At 36.3% G+C, this 12,080-nt stretch overlaps 1 protein-coding gene across 2 annotated transcripts in view; it reads left to right on the forward strand.

The window, feature by feature from the left end:
• The window catches only part of PPP2R5E (protein phosphatase 2 regulatory subunit B'epsilon), a 74,251-nt gene extending 66,115 nt beyond the window's left edge, over positions 1 to 8,136 (forward strand). For both annotated transcript variants that reach the window (XM_068398192.1, XM_068398193.1), the window contains exons 12-14: positions 612 to 739; positions 3,159 to 3,260; positions 5,955 to 8,136. In XM_068398192.1, coding sequence (XP_068254293.1) covers positions 612 to 739; positions 3,159 to 3,260; positions 5,955 to 6,054 — 330 coding nt within the window. In that variant the 3' untranslated portion in view covers positions 6,055 to 8,136. The remainder of the gene's footprint in view (positions 1 to 611; positions 740 to 3,158; positions 3,261 to 5,954) is intronic.
• The last annotated feature ends 3,944 nt before the right edge of the window (positions 8,137 to 12,080 follow it).

Here is a 12,080-nt window from a genome sequence, read left to right on the forward strand (position 1 = left end):
TGTAGTGTCTCCATATTTAAGCTAGGTGACCTATCCTGGCACAAAGGCCGATGTGACTGTTTTCGTCTCTTCCTTGGACTATATTTGTTTTTAGCATAATTTATATCAGTGTTTTCCTGCCTACTCACCCCATCTCCCCTCCAAGGTGATTATTATCATTGGTACCTTCCCAGTTAAAATCTCCCCCTGCTTATTCAGCCCAGCTGCTGGGCCTTCCCCTGTCTCCTTTCTCTGGTGTCCCAGCACTGCTCTCTTCCTTCCAACTGCAGTCAAAGGAGTGAGGGAAAGGGGCGATGGGAACTCTGTCTGCTCTCCCTTCCCCTCCACAGCTGCAGCATTAACGCAGTGTCTGCACCTGGTCTTCAGTGAGTAACAACATATTGCTCAGGGGAAAGAGAGAGTGGATGCTGTGGGATCTGAATTATAGGATAAAAAGTTAATTCCATTAATGCATGTTATGCTACTGATTAAAGTAGAGTTTTAATTCCAGAGTTAATGATTCCTGTTAATTCATCTATGTGAAATTTCTCTGTGATTTGTTCTTCCTTCAGAAAATTAAAGAATTATAGGTGTCTGAATTCCTATTAATGTTTTACTCCTTTGACTCAAAGGTGGCCGAAAGAGCGCTGTATTATTGGAATAACGAATACATCATGAGTTTGATAGAGGAGAATTCAAATGTTATACTTCCCATCATGTTTTCCAGCCTTTACAGGATTTCTAAAGAACACTGGAATCCGTAAGTTTTTGCCAGTACTCTTTATCTTACCATTTGACATACCACTGATAGACTTAGGGTATGTCTGCTGAAGATAACTGAATTCAAAGCTGGCATGAGCAGGTGCAACTCTACTAATGCCAATATAAATTAGTCTATACTTGAGCTTGTCTCAAAATGTTTTTAATTGTCTGGTATGTATATAAAGATCAGTGCCTCATGGGATAAAAATAGGCCTTCTCACAAGTTGGAAAAAAAGAGAAAGTAGATGTTACGTTGTTATTGAACAAAACGTGTTGCTCATCGAGCATTTCTCCTACACATTTTTTTGTAGACTGGTTAACGTCTTAAACCTGATTGCAAATAGTCTAGAAAAATATTGCTTGGCATTAGTAAAGCTTTGTGGCTGTATCATGGATGATACTGATACCTCTGGTAGACATCTGGTAGTTGCATTTTTCTAAACATCTGGGAAGCATATAGACATCAGTACATTCTTAGGTGGGGTTGTTTTTTCTAAATGTGTTTAAATGCAGCTGTTCTCCGTTATGCACAGTGATAGAGTGGTTGCTTCATATTGATATCCTGCTAATTTAGAATTTTTATTTTTAAACTGAATGACCTAGTAGAAGGTGTTTTAATGGAACATACTATTACAGTTAGATGCCATGTATTCTACACTTTAGTTGAAAAGTTTTTTTAAGTCAAGGTGGCTACCATTTAGTAAACCCAGTATTTTTAATGATCTGTGCTATGTCCAGGTCCCAGTTGCTTTAAGACCTTCCTGTAAAGTATTTGAAGAATATTTAATCTTTTAAAACATTAGTCTTTTTGTCCTGTATCTAGCCAAACCTCAAGTTCATGTGCTTTCATGATCAATCTAATGCTACTGGAAAGCTGCTGTAACTAATGCTCATCACAAAGACACTTTCCATGGCATAGTAATGCATTACCAGTCTCTAACCTGCCTGTGCTCCTGCCCAGCCTTTTATACTATGCACTGGGATGCTTCTGGTAATGAGAGTATTCCAGGATCCCAATACTTGGTGTTTTCATACCCACAGGAATGTTGTACTTTGACACACAGGCCTCGCTAAGATACATGTAAAATAAAGAAGGTGTTTAAAGAATTTTTCTATTTATAAGAATATTTTTAAATGCAGGCAAAAAAAAATGAAAGTTTATTGAAAGGGATGAATGATAGACAGGTGGGGGGAGCATGAGAAGTGGCACATAGTTTGTCTGCTATATAGGTTTGCTCCAAAGGTTCCTGGCACCTGTAATGTTGATTCCCTGCCTCCAGGTGGAAGAGCTGTTTCTTAAGCAGCCCTGTGTCTGAATATGACAACCATAGTAGTGGATCAGAAACTGGGATCTTTTGCTTGATAATCTATTCAAAATTCTTTGAAAGTTTTTTAGATTTTTTTTCTTTCCTTTCTCCCTTTTCAGTTACTTTGTTGCTTCTTTATCTTTAACTCCACCAGAAAGGAATTTTGACCTCTAGATAATCAGACTATTGGCAGACCCATCTTACTTAGGAAATTCTGGAATATTTTAGGTTAGTTATCCAGTCAGATGGTATAAAAGAGTAAACTGATTCTACCTTTTTTTGAACCTTTGTGGGGCCTTTGAAGCCTTTCTGAAATTGTTATTATTATTATACATCTTCCTGTATGAACAGAATCATGCCTGTCATGTTTTAGGCAATTAAGCAACTCGAATTCAAATAAGCAGTGCTGTGTTGGCTCTTGGGTAGGGTCAGGAACAGCAATAAGCAAAGTAGGCAGAGGTTGTAGAGGGAGAGTGATATATATACAATTTTTGGTTTTTTTGTATATATATATACACACACAGTTTTACACAGATACTGCAGCACTCATCTGAAGGATTTGTGGTTTTTTTTAAAAGAGTTTTTTTTTTAAAAAGAGTTTTTTTTGTTGTACCAAAGTGGAAAAGAATATGAAATATATGAGTATGAGGAAGTCACTCTTGAAATACAGACTTGTATTTTGCATAGGTGCACTGAATATTCAGCTTCACAGAAAAATCATAAGGAAATATGAATCATTCCCATTTCACATTTACATTCTATTTGTTCTGCCAGCATTGACGATTTGAATCCCTGGAGCTGCACTCAGAATTGCTCCACAGCATGAGGGAAGGGTCTGTAGTTATATGTAGCAGCTTTCTGTTGTTACCTTTTACCCTAGTGTTTTGGTTTGCTCCATTTAAGTAGTTAGTAGAGACATGAAAATTGATTCTCACCTTTAAATATGTTAATCAAAAGTAGTTGCACTGAAATCAAAGAATTTACGTTATCATACTTGCAAGAGCAGAATTGTGTGCAGAAATGCTGGTAAGAGAAGACACTTTTATTTCACGTTTGATTTCACCTGAAACTAATAGACTCCTTTCTTTCTTCTTTTTTGATGTTTCACAGGGCTATTGTGGCTTTAGTCTACAATGTGTTGAAGGCATTTATGGAAATGAACAGCACCATGTTTGACGAGCTGACAGCCACTTACAAGTCAGATCGTCAGCGGTAACTTTTTAAAGCTTTTTTTGTCAGCTGTGCATAAGGCCTGCTGTTTAGTTTTTCCCTTACACTCAGATGCAGTTGCATAATCTCACACATAATAGACACAATGCCTCATTTTTCTCCCTGCATGCTCTTTAGCCTTCTCTTTGCAAGATGTAAGATAATATACTGTACAGGTTGTTCTTTGCCCTTTATGAAATACAGTGCCCATTTCATTGCTTGGGAATCCGCTTTCCTCATGGAATTCCTTTTGACTCTGCGTTCCAAAAGACTTAAATGTACCAAGATCTTCAATAATAAAAGAAAAACAAGGGTTTAAAGATAACACTTCGCTTAAAAACTTCAGAAAAAGTCTCACTGAAGTCTGGAAAGAGACATGAGGGAAAACCCTAAGATCTGATTTTCCAAACTACTGTTCATAGGCTAGATGTGATCTTAAAGTAGAGAGGCATCTCTCAACTCTTTCATTTCTTATTCAGAGGTCTTGCTGTATCTGAGTCTTTTAGCATGAAGGATCCATTAGATACACCACTCATACGATCATTAGTTCCACCCTAGTAAAATGCTTTTTGTCTTTTCTCCTACTTGCCTTAATCTTCATTTTCCAATTATAGTGCAGCATCTTTTCTCTAAAGTTTCAGCTTAGCCAAAGCGTCAGGTGAAAAAAAAATGAGGAAACTTCAGGAACTCTGAACAGTTTGCAACTTCATTTAAGTCACACCTTTTCTGTGACTCAGGGTTCCCCCAAGCAAAGCAAAGGTTATTGTATGTCAGCAGACCTTGTTAGGTTAGTATAGTCTCTAAAGTCTCTTGGAGGCCATATTTTTTTTAACTGTGTGACTGGAGTCACACTGTCCTTTTGTTCTGCTTCATTGTTGTAAAATACAAAGTTCTATACACAAAAAATCTACACTTAACAGATTAGTTCATTAGTACAGTATTTTACTTTTAGAGACCTACATATATATTTATGCTAACATGCCAGATGAATTCTAGATAGGTGTTGATAAATAAGGCTCAGTCTGCTAGTGCAGTTGAGACAACACTGCGCCGTTTTCTAGTAGAAAAGCCAGAAAACCTTAGGACTGATCATCCTGGCTAATCCAGCCATTTACTGAGGGACCTCAGTGACTTAAATGAATTTGTGATTGCGCTTTGCCCCTTCAGATGAGGAGCTCTGCTCTTAACAGGACCAGACACTGTAGTAGTGTGCGCCATGTCTGGATAATGAGTGAGGTTTATTGACTGAACTGCACAAAGAATTTTTCTTGCACCTACTGATGTTTTATCTCCTATCAAGGCTGGTGCTAACCATTTAATCATTTTTATTTACTATTTATCATTTTAAAACATGTAAATACCTGAATGTATAAACTGGGGTATTTACCTTAATGTTTACAGAAAATCTGTGACATCTTATAAAACCACATTTCAAAGGGGTACCTTTGATACCACTTAAAGCTTGAGGAGAAATATGTTCAATATTAATGACTGTGATAGGTCAAATAGGTAAATTGGATGAGGTGATCATCCTCTTAACAGTCTTTTAGGTAAGCAGGCATATATTTCATAATGATTAGAAGAGAAATGTTGGTAAGTAGCCTGAAAATGTCAGGCTATTTCACTCATTCTTATGTTTTAATTTTAAATACTTTCTAGTGACAGTGGGTTCTTTTTTTCTTTCTTTTTTCTTTTTTTTTTTTCCCTACTGTTCTTCAGGGATTTATCTAAAAGTTATTTGTATTTTTTTTATATGTTTAAAATACTCTTGGGAAATCAGAATTTCAAATAGATGATGCAGATGTTGGCATTTTGACTGAAACAAGATGTGTAGGAATGTTTCTAATCCGCTGAAATATTTTTCAAGAATTCTGTAATGTGACTTGCAGAGAATCTGTATCACTCTAATTGTTAAATTTACATTTCATCTGAACCTACGAGGTGATTTAGTAGATGTTGAAAGCATTTTGTACCTTGCAGTATCAAGGAGATTTATTCAAAGTAAGCTATGGCAGAGACAGAAAATTTAGAAAGCAAACAATGCAGGCAAAGCAAATGTTAGGTTAGCTGCTTAATTTTATCAAATCAGCCATTGAAGTCTGTTGTTAAAGCGAATGCTACATAGACCTTCGTGTAGGAATTTGCTAAGGAAAAGAAGTAAATCGCTGAACGAAAGACACATCTTGTAACTTGAACTTTCGCTTGGTTGGTGCCTAAGCCATATATGAAAGCGACCAGTCAGTGCAAGTCAGAACGGATAAGGGAATGCTTGTTCTAGAAAGTGGCTGTTACTTATAAGATTAAAAAATACCTTGCTTAAATAAACAAACTTGAAAATAATTAAATGCAAGTTAGTCCTGAATGTTAATTTTTATAATCATTATATGTTTGTTCCATAACAAAAGTCCACTGCGGTTTTTTCTTCTGTGTTACAAATTGGTGTCTATGAACACTATCACTTTGTTCAGCTTACTTTTTATGTTCTTTTCCTAGTGCTTTGTTTAGCGATACTTATGTAGGTAATGAAAACCAACAGAAAAAAAAGAAAAATATTTACAAAAATTAAATATATGTTAGGAAAACCGCAGTTGTGTTCAATAGAATTAGTGCTGCTAATTAATGTTAACTATATATTTTTAAACGTAAACATTCTACAGTCTTCTCTCTTTCTAACTCTTGTTTTATTTCATCTGTCAGTGAGAAGAAGAAAGAGAAAGAGCGTGAAGAACTGTGGAAAAAACTGGAGGATTTGGAACTGAAGAGAGGTCTTAGACGTGATGGAATAATTCCAACTTAACAAAAAAACAAAACAGCATTATTAACCTGTGGAGTCACACATTTATGTAGTAGAAGATGGAGCAACAGTTTTCTGTATTGTGCAACTTTACAGTAGATATCACATTTGTTTCATTATTACAACAGCACTGTATATACCTGTCTCTAAGTAAAGGAAAAAAATAAGGACTTTAATCCAAAGTTTGGACAGCAGATGGACTTCTCAGAACTTTGCAAACATAATAATTGTTTTAACCCTTCTTTAAAACCAGTCTTCAAAGATCTGTTGATGAAAATTGCAATGTCAAATTCCATTGTCAGGACCTGTTCCTTATTTATCGTTAGCAGAGAGTATAATACAACTTTCAAATGTGAACAATCTTAAAATTTAGCTTGTCTTTCTGCTAAACTGTTAAGTGTATTTATAGTAAAAGAGAAAAAAGACTGTCATTTCCTTATGAGTTTGTGTAACATCCTCCTTCTCTGGATAACTTTACTGTAATTTGACTTTTTTTCCTTTTGCACATCTTCATAAGTTGAATGTCCATTCAGATCAGGGCCATGAAAAACATAGGTCCTAAATAAAAGTTTTGTTTACTGGTGTGAGCATTTTGTTAGTACCAGGATGTCTCTGGTGCTTCCTTATTTTGAACATTAGGAGTTAAAAACAAGTAGGTGATAAACATAGTAGGAAAGGGAACTTTGGATTCATGCACCTATTTATTGCAGATCCAAATTAGTGTCCACAATCCTTTAAAAATGGGCAGTGGTAACATCCTGGACTTTAGTACCTAACCAGTATTAGTGATATGGCATTGGACACACATACCAGAGTTGTTTTAGAAATACTAATTGCTAAATTATTACAGTACGTTTTATTGGACCATTTCAAAAGACTAAAGACAAACACTAAACAGTGCAAGCATGAAATTGATCTCCAGTGGTCATGGATCTAATTGGAAATTGGGTTGAGATAGCAGTTTGGACTGTTTGGAGTTGTTGCCTTACTTTTTAATATGTATTTATAAAGTGTTCCAGCAAAAGAGGATGTAGCCTCTAAGAAACATACTATAGTGTTTTTGTGGTTCTAGTTCTATTACTCATCACAGTACCAGCCCTATGGTCTCAGCTGGAAAGGATTCTGGATAATATACGTCTGCATTCTCATCTGGATGCTCATTCCTAACTACTGTATTTGTTACCAAAAGTGGTTCTACAAATGCTACTGAAAAAAATTCTGGAAATCCTAATGTTCTGAGTATTAATAATAAAGTTTAAAATGCTTTTATATCAAAGGTGCATTGTGACCAAATTGTTTAAAACAAAAGAAAAAAATACAAAAACAAAGAAGAGGGCTGTATTATAAGTATACATTATTGGCTATCTGCTTTGTATTTGAAAGTGGAATCTTACATCTTTGGTAGGTAAAATGCTGGTAAGACTTATGTACAGTATATATTTAGCTAATGCAGTTGCATTATTATATACCGAAAGGTATGTGTTTCAGGATTTTTCTCCAGGATGCTTTTGAACTGTTACAGACATATGACAACAGTGAATTGATAATCCTAAACCATCAATCCAGCAGTATTTACAGTATAAAACTGAATTGGTGTTCATGAGTCTTTGTGATAGTTGCAAACATGAATTTATGACCTGTTGCCATTGATAGAAATACAGTATAAATACAAGCTTGTATATTTTTTTTCCTACCATTTAAATATACTGTAGGATTTGAAGTTCTCTTGTTTTCAAGCACGGAAAAGAAGTAAAAAAGAATTCCCTCCTAGACTACTGACTGTTTCAGGATTATCAGGTCGCAGTTTGTACTTCTGGGTCTGCGCACACAAATGTTGTAAACTCAACGATTTTGTAAAAACCTGACTCTGTTAATTCTGGAAAAAAAAAAAGTGGAACTAGTCATATGCAACACCAAACACAACATGGTTTAATGGGATTAATATGAGCTTCTTTTAAGAACACTGACGGGGACGCAATGTAAATTAGGCAGTTACTGTCATAGTTGAAACATTTTATTTTAAAGTGCTGAAGCAAAGGTGCAAGCTGAAATACTGAAGATTAAATAAATTTATAACAAACCATGTCCCTTAGCCCATTGATTTTGACAGTCTTTTATTTCTGTTACCAAAAAATACTCGCCAATGTGATTTCTGTGTGAAGTTACCATGCTTTACAAGAGGGTGGACTTAAACTCATGCTCAAAGACTATGTTCAATTGTGAAAACCTCAGATAGAATGGAGGAAAAAAAGATTAATGTTTTCCACCTGGTGGAGTAAAACACAACGTGAAATTAGAAAAAGCACCTTGTCCTGTACTTAGAGTTTAGGTGAGTGTTGTTTGTTCATAACTATTTTTGGTTTTGACATGACATTCTGGTATTGATCATACAAAACTGATGAGAACCTGATGGGTTGCAATATTTTGTTACCTCTGATGTTACCTCTGATGTGGAGATAGTGGGGAGTATCTGAAGTTTATAGATGATTTATCACTTCCGAGAAGGAATGTTTCTTTAGAAGTGAGTGAGACAATATGATATTAGTCACTTGACTCTAAAAGGCTGATACGACACTAGGTTGCACTGAGCGATGTACGTGAAGAAGCACTTGCCACAATGATACGACCGTACCCCCGGGATCCACTGCTTGCCGCAATCCAAATGCGATGTCCTGCCCCTGCGGAGCTCCCGTTGGTATCAGTTGGAGCTGTAGGCAAAGAAGGAGGCAGCAAATGGGCCCAAGTGTGATCAGTGCGTCTATTTATGCTTTTGTTTGCTTCTTGAGTTCCAGAAACTACCTTTTATTTGTGTAAATGTTTTTATTAACTGCTTGTACAGCAGTTGTTGGGTGGTCGCTCATGTCCTGTACCATATTGGTTTCAGGAGAAAGGATTGAGTGCTGTCTGGTAAAAGGAAAGAGCAGCATTTTTAATACTAGGGCATTGCATCAGGTCATGGGGATATAACAACTGTAAAAGCGAAGTTCCTCTCATACACTTTAAATTGAGCACACATTGCTTTCTTCATCTTGCAAGTCTCCCTTATTGTTTTCCTTTCGTTGCTTTTCAGTGTTTTTTGCTTCTCTTCCAAAGGTTGGAATGCTTTAAACAAAAGTATTCTAATGCCATTGGAGTGTGCACTAGCAGGGTTACAGTACATTTAATCTTGGTTTTGTTAGCATAAATAAAAGGATTTAACTTATTTTATCTCCTCCTATATATGGAAAAATCGAGCGTGTTAGAGCCAAGAATTGCTTGAGTAAGAAATGCAGCAGCTGTACTTACATTGTATGTGGCTAAGTACAGCCTTAGGCTCCCTCACTCTGCGGAAAGGAATATATTGGGAGCTTTAAAAACCTCTTTATTGTTTTGTGAGGAGGGGATAGATTAGATTTTTCTCCCCCCAAAAGAAACTGAAATAATTCGCTTTTAGTTCTGTCTTGGAAAACAAAGATGGCCTTTTCTCTTAATTGTGTAACGATAGAATCCGGAAGCAGTTGCCCTGAAACAAGACAAAGGTGACAACGCGCAAGATGGAAGAATGGTTTTATTTACATGCGGCTTTTTTATTTTGGCTCACCTGCTTCCCTTGGCAGCTCTGGAGTGAGCCACCAGTTAGTTTTTCTAGTTGGTATGTGCAGCAGATTTTGTATAGCCCAGTTTTTTGTTTTGAAGTCTATGAAACAGTATCTTGAAACAGAATGGCATTAATTTTGATGGAAAACTCTTATCGAAGTGTTGCTTCCCATCCACAGAAGCACACACTTTTTATCACGACCTCTCTGGATACAAGTTTTTGTTATTTGGATCACTTACTGTAAATATGTTGTATTCATAACCTCATGTAACGATGAGGAGTTTTCAAATATAAATAGTACCGATACATTTCTTGTTGTTGTCCTATTTTTGATTGTAGTATAGCGAATGACCTGTCATGCTTTTTGTTTCAAGGTTAGCATTAGATTCATGGATCTTAATATTTTAGCATTTCATTGTTTAAGCAGGAGAGGGCAGCAAAAGTTCATTTTTCCCCATAGGAATGCTCTGGTCTGTTACTGTTTTTAAACTTAGATGCATTTAACTCTCTGTGGGTGGGGGGGGGAAATGAAACATTTTTTTTATATATATTAAAAGGTGCATATGAAAATATATAGACTGGTCCAACCAGACTGTGAAAATGTCTTCTGCTCTACATCGAAGTAATAATAAAAGAAAAATACCTTCCACCTCTGGGTAAAGTACAAGCAGGTCTTAAGCTCTTGGATTCAAATGTCATTCTTTGGAAATAGTTTACTTTCTTAAAAATGGTATCAAAGAAACGAACTCAATGGTGCTCCCAGCTATAAATGTGTAATCTTCCTCTTCTGCACTCGCTCAAGAGGCTCTGTACTGTGGGTGCATCTAAATAAAGAAGCAATGAAGTGTTTTCCAGGTGCTTGGCTTTTTTTTCCACCTCTTCCCGTCTAAACTTCATGTACCTTTTCAACAGTGAACTGCTAGTGATCAGGTATCCATTTGCATTTATTAAATGTAAGAACACTTGTCTGAGGGAAAAAAAAAAAAAAAAAACAATGAGGTGGTAATTAAAGCTGCTGCCAGAATTACCACAGTAAACACTCAGTTTTCATTAAGTTTGGTTTTTTTTAAAGGTCTTCTCATGGTGAAGAGCATTCTCATACTGCACACAACCATGCCTGTGAGGGAGGTAAAGAGCAGTGGATACAGAAAAGAGGCATTAGAGCCACACAGTGTTCTTTATAAACCCTTTGAGCCATATGCTTTGCAGCTGGTGAAGGAACTTGATCTTTTATAGCATCATTTAACTGTTTCAATCCTCGTGCTGCTCTGCCTGGCAGTTGGAAGTGAGAAAGGCTTAAGATGGTTACGTACGTGGGGAGCATCTTCTGGAGAGAACCACGGACAGAGCCTGGTAAGGGGTGATGCTGGTGAATGGCTTTAGCAGAAGCGCAGTGGATATGGATGCTGCAATGAAACTGGAGAGAATATATATTAAACATCTACTTCTGATTTTAAAATACCAGTTTCCTACATGAATTATTCCAGTAGCTGGGATTTAATTCTTTTAATTCTTAAAAATTTTTTCCACTTTGATTTTTTCCCAAATTAAATTTTCAGCAGTTGGATGTTGCGTGCCTTTGTTAGAAGGGTTCATTATCACAAATCTCTTTAAATACTTGTAAGACAATATTCAGATCACTTGACAGCCTCATGTCTCTTTACTTTCTTACTGCAAGGCAAGTATCTTCCAAAGAAGTTTAAAAAAAGAAAATGAGAGCACTCAGTAAGCTGGCCTTCAGGGTAGGATTTGTATTCAGTACTTGCAAGTTAGAAAACAACCTTTAAAGGATTGGAATTAAAAACTTAAATTAGTTTCCTACTTTGGGTAATGATAATTGCTTTGCTAATTTTTCATCTTTGTCTTCTCAGGAATGTTTTGGTTTCTCATACAATAACGGAGCACCTAGTTTATCTTACATTAAGTTTGGACCCCAGATCACAAGTCTGTGGCCTACGAAAGTAGTTTTGTGTGCAGGTAAAGGCTGTTCCCAAGTCTCTGTTCAATTATTGCTTCAATGTACGGTGAAGCAATAGCTCGGGTATTAAACTAGAGACTGATACAAGGTCTTGCATTATGAGTTTGGAACTGTCTATGGTTTTAAAGATTAAATGCTGAAGTCAAAGTGAATATCTTGAATTTGTTAGTAAATACCTTGAAAGAAAGTGTACTAACCCACTGTGAGTTGTCCCTGCAGGCTTTTCTGGAAGTCTCCATCACATGAAAAATTGTTACACTGAAACTTTGTCTTTTACTATTTTTCTGCTTGTTCGTTTGTTCCCCCCTGTCCCCCCATTCATTTTGTCTATTCAGTACTTTCCCCTCTGAAATCATTGAAGGTGTGAGAAGTTAGGGATCACTCAGGATGGATGGAAAGCTTGCAATGCATTTAAAGAAATACGTATTCTGTATGGCTGGACAGTAGCTCATACCTTTGATATGCACTTGAAAA

Source organism: Nyctibius grandis, chromosome 4, assembly GCF_013368605.1.
Source record: "Nyctibius grandis isolate bNycGra1 chromosome 4, bNycGra1.pri, whole genome shotgun sequence".
NCBI lineage: Eukaryota > Metazoa > Chordata > Aves > Nyctibiiformes > Nyctibiidae > Nyctibius > Nyctibius grandis.